This window comes from Leptonychotes weddellii, chromosome 3 (assembly GCF_054177405.1).
Source record: "Leptonychotes weddellii isolate Sample4059 chromosome 3, ASM5417740v2, whole genome shotgun sequence".
Classification (NCBI taxonomy): domain Eukaryota; kingdom Metazoa; phylum Chordata; class Mammalia; order Carnivora; family Phocidae; genus Leptonychotes; species Leptonychotes weddellii.
In genome coordinates, this window is record NC_138371.1 from 26,434,061 (window position 1) to 26,446,964 (window position 12,904).

At 40.4% G+C, this 12,904-nt stretch overlaps 1 protein-coding gene across 1 annotated transcript in view; it reads left to right on the forward strand.

The window, feature by feature from the left end:
* The window catches only part of DYTN (dystrotelin), a 48,913-nt gene continuing 36,009 nt past the window's right edge, over positions 1-12,904 (forward strand). The window contains exons 1-5 of the mRNA XM_006737951.2: positions 1-19; positions 3,764-3,838; positions 6,745-6,946; positions 9,407-9,492; positions 10,012-10,112. Of these exons, the coding sequence (XP_006738014.2) occupies positions 1-19; positions 3,764-3,838; positions 6,745-6,946; positions 9,407-9,492; positions 10,012-10,112 (483 nt within the window). The remainder of the gene's footprint in view (positions 20-3,763; positions 3,839-6,744; positions 6,947-9,406; positions 9,493-10,011; positions 10,113-12,904) is intronic.

Consider the following 12,904-nt stretch of genomic DNA (forward strand, 5'->3'; position numbering starts at 1 on the left):
ATGGACCCAGGTAAACAAGGTGAGTATTATTCTCAAGTTTCTGAGCACAGTTTGTAAACAAAAAAATGAGGCACAGATGTTGTATTTTCAGACTTCTGAGTTGCAGAAGAGTAGACATTTGACATCTGGCATAGAAAGAAACTAGTGGGTGATTAAAAAGATTTTCTTTTTTTTCTAAACAGAAATTCATAATGTATGGATGAGTGTTTGGTCTATTGTCCCCAAATCACCAACAGTAATTTAACAAAAGACTTATTCTCAATATAATTACACTTTAAATTGTTATTCAAATATACAAAAAGTGGCTTATCTTATTTTTGTATATTTTCATGGTTTACTATTAAAATGACATCACTGTAGATATTTTAATGTCAAGGGTAAGTTCACAGTACTATGTGGGCCCAAAATTGGGTGAAAGTTCTCACAGCTGACACTGTATAAATATTTCATAAATGGGTACGAAGACAGTAATTCTCCTTTCTACCAATACCTCTGAATGCTGTGGTAACCCCAGGAGTGTCTTGTGACTTTTTTTTTTTAAGATTTTATTTATTCATTTGCGAGAGAGAGAGCATGAACAGGGGGAGGGAGAGGGAGAAGCAGACTCCCCTGCTGAGCAGGGAGCCCAACACGGGGCAGGTTGGGGGGGGGGGGTGCTCGATCCCAGGACACTGGGATCATGGCCTGAGCTGAAGGCAGACCCTTAACTGAGCCACCAAGGCGCCCAAGAACATGCATTTCTAACAAGTTCCCAGGTGATGCTGATGCTGCTCACCTAGAACCACACTTTGAGGACCACTGGCCAAAAATACCTATTTCTGGATCATCCCACTAGAGATGATGGACATGTTTATTACATTCTCAGAATCTGTAGGAAGTGACAAAACAAGAATCATTTAAAGCAAAACATGTTTCCCAGTCAAATTGCTTCCATGAACAAGACCATGTGTAGCTTGTATTATTATTTCTTTAAGCATCTAAAACTACTTTCTTCATAGCTTTGGGCCTCATACATCAAACGACTTCTTCCTTTCTTGAGTTTTCTCCCACCAGCAGGAAAGGAAAAAAAAAAGAGCCTTTAGGAAGCAGAGCTGGTAGTGAATCACCTGGGATGTTCATTCATTTTCCACGTTGTACTCGATCACAGATTGCCATGTTATGCTGCATAACTTCATCAGATGACACTGCAAAACATAATTTGACAGGAGTGCCATGGGCCAGATGGTAGAGCAGCTACCGAATGGCTCTTCCACCAACGGCAGCATCTGGGAAAACCTGCAGAGCCCCGAGTTTGCTGAGTCTCTGGATTCATTTGGTGCATCTGAGAGGAACCAGGGCACAAAAACTGGCCAATTTCCAGAAGGAAAGAAAATGTTGGGCATTACAGTTTTGTGAACTATTTTCACACTATTCTGGCTACTCTCAATTTGTTTTCCTTCTCCAGATAGAGGGCAGAGGTGCTTCTGACTTCTCCATACTCTAATGCTAGACTCAGCTGAAAACTGAAAAGAATTTTCAGAACATAGGGAAATATTAAATAACAAAAGATTTAGAGTAAATTGTAGCTTCTTTGATATGGTTGCACCTGTTCAAAAAAAAGGGGGGGGGAAGGATGTGGAAGGTTCTTAAGATCGCTTGTTTAATGATATTTTTAGGCACATTGACCTGAGGTAAGTGTCTTCCACTCATGATCATATATCAATCATTGAATTAGGGTATGTTTCAGGAGAAGCTGTTGGTTTGCTCTAACTCCCCAGGGGTGGATCTGACCTGGTTTGGCACCATAAGCCCCTCAGTGGGTTAGCACAGTGCCTGGTACTCAATACCCATGTGTGTAACAGCTAGGACTTTTCCCCACAACACTCCAGGGCGAGAAACATTATTTTCTAAACCAAAACCAAGTCACTGTGGCTTGGTATGAAATTTCGACTCAGTTAAGTTTGGGAAGGAGCCATTCCTTAAAGACACGATAAAAACCTTGAAGGTTCTTAGGGTGAACATCTGATCTGAAGTATTCAGGACATCCTGTCCAGGCATCAACCTCCCCTCCCCCTTCAGGAAAGAGACAGCCTTAGCTAGAGCAACACTGAAATCAAGATTGGTTTTCAAGGCAAGGGGAGTCCAGAATGTGTGTGCAAGGAAGAGGAGCTAGGAGAGAGGATGAGGTTGAGGATTCAGAAAGTGAGGGATCCCGGTGGTATTTGAGGTAATGAACCTCTTCCTCTGGTCACCCAGCACCCATTTGGCTTTCTTCTGGTGAACCAGTGGCCCTGTTCTGCTTTGGAAGAACAACCTGCCCTTGATCTTGGTCCTTGAAATTCTATTATTATTGAGTCAAACTCTCCCATTTCCATGAGTGGCTTGAGTTCTTTGATGGGCCTTTCATAAGAAGGCCTGGGTGGGCTGACTTCAAGGAGGCCCCTTAAGCACAGAGAAGCTATTCAAACTTCCAAAGGAGTAAAAAGAGTTTAGACCTTGGAACATACACAGGAATGGACATGGAAAAATTGCCTCTTCATCCTCTAAATTCTCCCACTTCTGCAAGAATAAAAAGGAAACTAATATCACCATAAAATCCTGCCACATATGTTTGAATGGATGAAATCGACTAAGCAACCCCTTGATTTGTTTTGCTGTAGGGCCTGCTTAGCAGCAACTAAAGGGCTGCCTGTGTTTCTAGTCTCCAGCACACATACCTATTTATCTGATGAAGAAAATGAAGATCAAATAGTAAACTAATTTCCCCAAAAGAAAAAGGAACTAGTTATGGCTCCAGAGCTTTCTCTTCTCCACCACACTGTGAAAGGGGCATATGAGCACTCGGGCCCTGGTAAGGGCTCAGAACTGTTAGCCATTGTTATAGTGTTTTTGGTGGTGGTAACTCTCAAAAGAAGGTATATTAATAATTCTTTTCTGATTATAAAAATAACATATGCTCCCTATAAGCACATTGAGGTGATATCAACAAGTAGAATGAAAATAACTATACTAAGAATTCAAGCAACCAGAGATAGCGTCTATTAACAATTTCACAAATGCCCCTAGAAATTAAGCTCCACGTGGCAGGGATTTGTATCTGTTTTGTTAACTGCTGTATTTCAAGGGCCTAGAATCATGCTGGGGCCATATAGTAAGAGCTCAACGAATATTTGCTGAAGGAATGAATGGATGGAGAGCTTTTGTGTCACTCTCATATATGCATAAATTCATGTGGGTACATCTGACCAGAATATATTAACAAAATCGACTTTATATTCTACAGAGTTTTTTTAATCCTATTTGTTTCATAAGGTTGTTTCCTTTTTTAAAATATTTTATTTATTTATTTATTTGAAAGAAAGAGCACACACACACACAAACACACACACGAGTGGGGAAGGGGAGGAAGGGGCAGAGGGAGAGGGAGAAACAGACTCTCCACTGAGCAGGGAGCCCTGACGCAGGGCCAATCCCAGGACCCTGATATCACGACCAGAGCTGAAGGCAGATGCTTAACCGACTGAGCCACCCAGGCGCCTCTAGGCTGTTTCCTTTTTATATAAAAAGTTTAGTAGACTCAGAGGATGTCCTGTAGGGTCACTTGCAGCCTAGGACACTGAAACCATTATTTTTGTTCCCAGGTAGGAAAGAGAGCTCTAGACTTTGATTTCCTCACCTGCAAAATAACTACAGGGCTACGTGATCTCTAGGATTCCCTTCTCGGATGTGGGATTTATCTAATGAGACCATCCTTTATCCATGATATTTCATGTTTTCTTTCCAGATGCCCTTAACAGTATCGAGAATTCCATTTACAGAACAGCCTTCAAATTACGATCAGTGCAAACTCTGTGCCAATGTAAGTACAGAATCTCTTTAAAAACTTGAAATAATATGATGCTGATGTGTGATGTAAAATTCACAGAGAAAACAAGAATTCCCCCATGTGAGTGACTGCTAGCTCCAGAAGGTTGGATCTATGCATTTACCCCATTAGTAACAGAGAAGATGGAGCGGGGAGGGTACACCCTGTATGTGCTGCCCATGTGGAGCTTCGTTGCCCGACAAGAGAAAATAACTTGTGGACGAGGGTTTAAATTTTTTTTGTTTCATTTTTCCTACTTGGTTTCTGGACATTTTTTGTTTGTTTCCTTTTTAGGATACCAATATTGACACAAAATAAAACTGTAAAATAAGTTAGTTTAGAATCTACACTTGTAGATTTAATCATGAAAATTAAAAATTCCTTCTACCACATAAGATTGACATTTTGAAATCGTACCCCTCTCTCTGAACATGCAAAAGTACGTTCAGATGAGTCATCCTTGGGCCACAAATCTTAAAACTATCTTAAGAATTCTCTGAGAACTGCTTTTTTGGGGATTAAATTTATAACTGGTTGAATGCCATGATTTTCTTTTCCTATATTGTTATCATGGGTAAAATAAGTCCAAATATGGTAAAAATGTTTATTTAGTAAAAATCCTCCAAAATGAAATAAATTGGGTTCTATGTATGAAAAACAACATGGATTCAACCTAGCTAAAGTTATTGATTTCTAATAAGTTCTAATAAGCATTTCATGTGAAGTGATTTATGATATTTATCAGATCAGACCTTAAAGAATTTGTGTTATACATACGACTTTTCTCCTGAAGTTTGGAATTTTTTTCATAGTTTGCCTTCTGCCTAATAAGTTATTTAGACCAGTGGTTTTCAAATTGTGCTTCACAAAGTGGGGTAGAAGTAGGGCAGGAAAGGAAGTAGAGGCAAGTGAGGGAAACCCAAAAGACCATCTCTTCAACCAATTCAACTTGTTTTCTCTATTTTCCCTACTGCATTCTGTAAAAGGGTCTTTGAATAAGGGATTCTCAGCTTTAAAAAAAGATTTTTGACAAATTCACTTATAACTATTACTTATTATTCCAGGGATCAACAAAAGGCAGAGTATGTTCACCAAAAATTTACCCTGAATTTTGCTATTTTCCTGGGGAATTTCTCCCATTAAAGAAAGTTAGCAGCAAACGTTCGTGTAAGCCTCCTTCATTAATGCCTGGGTGTGGACCAACGGTAGAATTTGAGGATATACCTTTTTGAACGTCCCCCTCCCCGCATTAGAACCTGAATAATACTCATAGGGAATATTAACAATACACAAAACCAGTAGTTCAAAGTTCTCCCTAGAAAAGATAGTTAAACAATAATCTGAAAACAAAAAAGTCCCAAAGCCTGAGATAAAGCACACCGTGAGCTTGAGGCGGCAGGATCTCAGAGCACGACATAAATATTGTGGAGAGACGCTCGCACACCACCATCATCTGTTTTGCTGTAATACGGAACTCGCCGCAGAAGACAAGAATGCCCTGTGTACAGCACGCGGGACAAGGTGATGAGTTTTGCGATTGAATCACGATAAAACAGTTTGCACCTTCCACCACCTGCAGCCAGGTTGTTATTAAAGTCACATCCGAAAATCTACTCCTCACTTTTGTAGACTCTCCCCTTGAAAGCAGGATCAGAGAACACATAAAAAATTTTATTATACTTACTAGATTTCTTATCTGTAAGGCTGATTTATGAAGTAGAGAAAAGCGCAGGGTTTTATCATTCCACAGACTGAAGCATTTTCAATACCAGCAGCTCTGGGCGCCCCTGACATCCTCATCTCTCAGATGGTGTAAGTGGGTGTTTATTAATTTTGTCTGTTATCCTCTGTCTGCAAGAAACCATAGGGTTAGCTCTATTTCATTCTTCCTTGTATTCATTGCCTTGTAAAATTTTTAGGAGGTGGTAAAAAAAAAATGTAAGAAATAAACCATTATTTTTTGTAAGCAACTTTGGCATTAAGTGCCTTCCCTAGATAATAATACCGATGGAACCAAGATCAACAGAAAGAAATATTGAGGCAAGGGCAGGACCAGCAGAGTCCGATAATTCAGCAACCACTCTTTTATAAAGATCACTGGGTTTTTGGGGGGGCGCCTGGGTGGCTCAGATGGTTAAGCATCTGCCTTCGGCTCAGGTCATGATCCCAGTATCCTGGGATCGAGCCTGCATCGGGCTCCCTGCTCAGCGGGGAGTCTGCTTTTCCCTCACCCTCTGCTTGCCTCTCGGCCTACTTGTGCTCTCCCTCTCCCTCTCTTTGTCGAATAAATAAATAAAATCTTTAAAAAAAAAAAAAAAAAAAGAAAGGTCCCTGGGTTTTTTAACTTAGGCAAATGCATTTAACACAATATTCCTTCTGAAGCAAAGCTGCAGACAGGGAAAACTATATTTGAACATGAAAGATAAATTTGCTCAAATCACTTAAGCAGCCTAAAAAATGTTTTCACCACTTCTCAGCACAGTGCCCTAACTTCCTTGGAAGGCTGTTTTTCAACTTTCTCACTTTTTTCCCCTTTCAACTTCATTCTATAAAGCAACATCCTAGAGGTTACACTAGGAATAATGTCATAACTAGGCTTTGCTAACAGATGTCCTTTTCCAAAATCAAACCTGCTGTTCGACTAATAGGCCTGAATTCTACACAAGAGATATGCATCCCAATAGTGTTCATATTCTAATTCCCTTTAAAGAAAATGGCTGCCACTAAAGAAGTCTTAATTAAACACTAGATGACATTTGCTTTATTTGAAGCCTTTGTTCCCATCAGAAAATAAGACAATTTCTACACCAAAAACTAATGATGTATCGTATGGTGACTAACATAACATAATAAAATTAAATTTAAAAAAAAAAAGACAATTTCTTGTTTGCTTTCCACAGTGGACTTGATGGACAGCATCCTGATTCAGCACGTCCTCCTACGTCACAGCCTCTGGGAAGCAAGAGAGAGCCCCCTCCCTGTGCAGCAGCTCTTTCGGGCTCTTCAGGAGCTGTTTCAGAGAGTCACGGTGGAAAAACCAGGACAGGTGCATCCCAGAGCTTCAGAACTCACTCTGAGCCTTCTCACAACGATGTATGACAGGTGAGGGTGTGAAGGTCACGCTGTGGTCTCAAGGACAGTGTTTAGTCACCACTGGTCATTGGCCACCTGGTGTTGTCTAAGGTTTGCTTGAGGTTTGTTACATAAGAAGGCTTCTTTGTTTTCCACAAATGTAGTATTCATTCAGGAGGGGGACGAAGAAGTACATGTTTATCAGCTTCACTAATATAAATGACCCGTGAATAGCAAAAAGGGAAAAACAAATCCACATTACTTTTGTCTCATGCAAACTCATTTCCACTCTGGACGCATGCACACCTTTTGCTAGGGTGGTTATCTAGCTATACATACAAAAAACCACACTTTTCTCTTATTTCTTTGCTCATGTCTTATTACCAATGATCAGTTTTTGTTTTATTTCTCAGGTGTAGTCATGTTGATCAACCTATGCGTGAGTGGCTAACCTACGGTCTTAGTCTGTTTGGGCTGCTATGACAAAAATACTGTAGACCAGGTGGCTTGAACAACAAACATTTATTTCTCACAGTTCCTGAGGCCAGGAAGTCCGAGGTCAAGGTGCCGGCCATTTCAGTGTTTGGTGAGGACCAGTTTCTTGATTCACAGAGAACTGTCTTCTTGCTGTGTCCTCATGTGGTAGAAGGGGTGAGGGAGTTCTCTGAGTTCTCTTTTATTTTTTTTTATTTTTATTCTCTGAGTTCTCTTTTATAAGAAGAACACTGATCCAGTTCATGAGGGTTCCACTCTCATGACCTAATCATCCCCCAAAGTCCCACCTCCAAACTTCATCACACTGGAGGTGAGAATTTCGACATAGGAATTTCAGAGGGATCCAAACATTCAGTCCACTGCACCTGTAAGCCAATTTAGACCATGTCAAAGGCTTGATTATGCATGCCACGGGGTAAATGATGTGTGTGTGTGTGTGTGTGTGTGTGTGTTTTCCACTGGCTCTGGGGTCTACCATTCTTCTGTCCCACTTCATTCTGTTTACCTTATGTGGTCTTGACCAAGTAGGCCTCATCTTTTAGAATGGACTTTAAAAAATCATAGTAAATATAAAACATTTGGAAAGTGCAGAAAAGAGCAAAGAAGAAATGTCACCCCAATCCTGGCTCTCAGAGGCAAGCACAGTTTAGCCATCTGGCAGATTCCTAGTGTTTCCTTTTCTAGTTTATTATTTTTTTATTGCACAAATAATACATAAACATGTTCTCAAGTTATTTTTTCATTATTTCAGACTCCTTAAGCATTAAGCTATTTTTTTTAAGATTTTATTTATTTATTTATTTTTCAGAGAGAGAGAGAGAGCACAAGCAGGGGGAGCAGCAGGCAGAGGGAGAAGCAGGCTCCCTGCTGAGCAAGGACCTCGATGCGGGACTTGATCCCAGGACTCTGGGATCATGACCTGAGCCAAAGGCAGACACTTAGCTGACTGAGCCACGTAGGCGTCCCTAAGCATTAAGCTTTTGAGGGGGCACCTGGATGGCTCAGTCAGTTAAGCGTCTGACTCTTGATTTCAGCTCAGGTCATGATCTCAGGATAGTAAGATCGAGCCCCACTTTGGGCTACACATTGGGCTTGGAGCCTCAAGATTCTCTCTCTCACTCTCCCTCTGCCCCTCCCCCATCAAAAAAACTTTTTTTTTTTTGCAAAAAAAAAAAATCCTCCAACATTAAGCTTTTGACTATCATTCCTTTTTTTTTTTTTTTAAAGATTTTATTTATTTAGTTGACAGAGACAGAGACAGCTAGAGCAGGAACACAAGCAGGGGGAGTGGGAGAGGGAGAAGCAGGCTTCCCGCTGAGCCGGGAGCCCGATGTGGGACTCGATCCCAGGACCCTGGGATCATGACCTGAGCCGAAGGCAGTCGCTTAACCAACTGAGCCACCCAGGTGCCCTTGACTATCATTTCTAATATCAATGCCTGCCTCTAACAATCCTCCTGCATTTGAGACATTGTTTTGCAGGCTTGGATCTGCACAGCTAGTGAGCAAAGGATGAGTAGGCTCTATGAGAGGGCCTGTGAGCTGGTGGATCTTTTATACACATGTCTGCTCCTTTTGCTTCCTTTTGTGCTTGTATCTTTGTTAGGTTTCCAGACATGTGCATCCTAAGGAACTGACACTGTCTGCTCTGTGAAGATAGGGTGCATCCCTGTTTCCCCAGTACCCAGTGCAGTGCTTAGCACAGAGGAAGCACCCAATAAATATTTGTTGGGCACATGAATGAATGAATGAATGAATAATGAAATATTTTAATTCAATTTTTAATCTGTCAAAATCTAGATATAGGAAAACAGACCATGAAAAATGTGAACTTAAAGAAAATAATAAAGAAAGAAAGTAAAGAAAAGAGAAGAAAAGCATGAACTTGAAAAACGATGTCAGAAGTCTCCATTAATAGTTATAGTTTTTATAAAGCACTTCACCCAGAATCACCTTGCCTTTCCCATTCTTGTCTCTGTGTTTTGTTGCCCTGTAGCACAGGAACGGGTTTGCTCAAGCTTGTACCTGCAGCTGCTGCCCTGATTGCTCTGTCCGGGGACAGCCCTCTTACAAAATACAGAGGTAACATACGTATGAGTTTGAGTGTATCAAGTGCAGTGACCTCCAAACCTCCAACACACTAACTTCTTCACTCATTTCTATTCCCCTGCCACATGACTCTTGTTGAATATGTACTCAGCATGATGGAAGTTTTCAAGATGTCGATCTATGCTTTCTAATTATTCATAACTTGGTTGTCCTTGCTATTTATTTGTGTGGGGATTTTTCAGACACACAAGTAGTTATTATTCCTTTCAAGACTGGGACTCTCCTCACAATGCCATTTACCAACCTCGTGGTCTTCATCACTGATGTGCTGAATTATCAGGAGGTTGAAATGTGAATTGGTTTTCATTAGTTATCATATTACCTCATTTGGGAAGCCTTCAAACTAGCAAGCAAATAATCAAGAAATATAACTTTCCCTTCCTTTTCCCTTCATACCTACAAATAAACTGTTTAGAATTCAAGGCACATGTTCTTCCAAGACGTATTGCAAGTATTCCGTTTAAAGATTTCTTTCCCCCTTTGTATGTCTAGCTCTTTTTCAGCTCTATGCAGAAAATACCAGGGGAGGTTATGATTCTGGGGCACACATGACTCGAAGCATTTTGAGAAACCTATTAACAGATCTACAGCAGGTAAATCTCTAATACTTAAGAATTCTAAATTCGTTCCAGTTATATTAGCCACCTTTGTTATTAAACAATCTGATTTTTACAGTGTCAGTTCTCCCTTAATACAGTTCTCCATGCCATTCCTCCCCTCTACAGCCACTGCTGTTACCTGAGCATAGGTGTGATCGATTACAATCACTTCCTAACTCAAGCTTTTCCTCCCTCCAACCCTGCCCCCACACTGCAGTCAGTGACTTTTCCAAAATGCAAATGTCACCCTCATGCCTAAAATTCTTCACTGGCCATGCATGTCTATAGAACAAAGCCTAAATTCCTTAGCATCATATGAAAAGCTTTCATGATTTGACCCAATCCTTCTCTTTTCAAAAAGAGGTAAAATCATGATTTTTTTAGGAATATAAAATGAACACGAGTCCAAAAATGTATTTAATTTATGAATTAAAAGAGGGTTTCAGTAAGATCTTACAACTAGTTGAAAGAAATAACCAAAGAATGGGCAAGCTAGTAGATAAGGAATATTAAAATGAACTTGCAGGTGGATGCAAGACTGGCCTTTGGGGGAAGTTGGGGGTGGGTCCCCAACCAGGCTGGAATTTATTTGCATGTCTATAGATGAGAATTATTTGCATTTCAATCTGTTTTCTGCAAGTTAACTTTAATTCTCTTGCAGAGTTGTAAAATAGCCTAGCCGAAGGCAATGATGCATATCTCTATACGTTCAGGTACCACCACTGAAAAGATCACCAGTGGTTTCTCTTGCTTATTCCATAGTGTTTAATATTTCCTTGCACTTTTTATGCCTATTTCACTCCTATATATCAAAATCCTTACTCTGTCCAACATGCACCAAGTTCTCCACGCCTGACTTGTGCAGCTCCATCTATCGGCTGCACCACTGCCTATCACTTAGCAAATACTGTTCATCTTTCAAGGCATTCAGATTATTAGTCACCTCCTCACTAAAAGCTCTTTCACTCCCTGTGCATAACTTTGTTATAGCACTTGTCAAATTTTGTTGCCATTATTACAGGATATATGCCTTCTACACTAGACTGCTTCTCAAGGGGAACAATTGTATTGCATTCATGTTTATGTCTCCAATGGCTTAAAACGTGCCTGGTAGTAAGGCCTTCGACCAAAGATTAATGAAAGCATAAACGAAATGCTGTGCTGAAGACTCAAATAGTTAAGAGTTCCATCGTTTCCCGTGCTTTAAGAATGTACAGATTTAATATTGTTTTTATTATTGCTAGTCAAGGGAATTTACCCCCCCTTAAAGTAAATACATTACTTAAATGTTAAAATGATATTAAATGATGCATCCGAGCAAAAACTTCTACAAAAGGATGAAGCAGCCTCCAGATTGTCTTGTGCAGAAGAGGTTACTGTCCCAGTGTACCTTTTACCCCTGCTTCAAGATGTCTCTGTTGTTCTTCCAGCTCCTGTAAAATCCCCACACTAGGTTTTCTGCACTGTGAAACTATAATAACTTTCTGTCATTTTTCTCCTGGGTCTAGGTTATAAGAGAGGAAAAGAATAATCTTTGTAAGAATAATCTTTGTAAGGGCTGGGGTCCTGTCAATTAGACTGACAAAACACAGATTAACAAAAGGAGAACAAACAGAAGTTTATTAACATGTATATGGCACATACACATGGGAGTGCCCAGTGATGAGTAACTCTAAGGGCTGACTAGAACTCAGGCTTACATACAATCTTAAGCTAAACAAAGGGAAAGGGGTTCTGGGCTTCCTGGTGGGGAAGGAAAGTGATGAGAAGGTGACCAGGAAAAGTATGCTGAACAAGGGTTGTTTAGTAAAGTTTGTTGTGAGGATTTAAGTTGGTACCTTCTCCATTGATAAGAGTTGTTAAGAGCCCTCTTCTTCCAGTAGGGAGAGGGAGACAACTTTGGCAAATGAAAATTTCCCTCATAAGTGTACATTTTCTTGACAAAAGGAAAACTTGTGTTCTGCTTTTAGAGGTTTTTCTGCATCTGTTGGTTTTCATTGGCCTTTAGCTCAAAATAATCCATATGCCAAAGAGACACATTTGGGGGTGGCATATTCTGGTACTCTTCAGGACCAAGAATTCTGAACTGGGGATAGTCATGAAGGGGGTGGGTAAAGAGGAAGATTATCAGAACTCTAGGACTGGGAGTATGGGTTAGAAAAACCTATCCAGGGCACCTGGGTGGCTCAGTCTAAGCATCTGACTCTTAATTTCAGCTCAGGTCATCATCTCAGGGTTGTGAAATCGAGCCCCCCATCAGGCTCCATGCTCAGGGAAGAGTCTGCTTGAGATTCTCTCTCTCTCCTTCTCCCTCTGTCCCTTCCCCCTGCACTTGCTCTCTCTCTCTCTCTCTCTCTCCAAAATAAATAAATAAATAAGTCTTAAGAAAAAAGACAGAGAGAAAGAAAAACCTATCCAAAATTACCTGTGCTTTGATTTGGTCTTAATATCTTATGTTCATATTGATCATAATAGTTAATATTTAATTTATTCTAGAAATTCCCAATGATATTCAATATGTTCATATTTTTTAAACAGAGTGATGATTTTTTAAAAATTTAGAAAGTTAAACATCAGGCATAGTTATTTCAGAGCTGTTCTGATGGTGGTGGTGGCACGTAGATCCCATCACCAGCTTTCTGCTGACACTCAGGCATATGTGCCAGAGCAGAGGTACTACCCCAAGAATGCTCACATCTCAGGACTCAAGCTGGTGGAGAGCCAGAGAGAGTGGAAAAGTCTGCCCATCCATTTATGCAGTCAGACTTCAAAGACTAGAGGGCTTA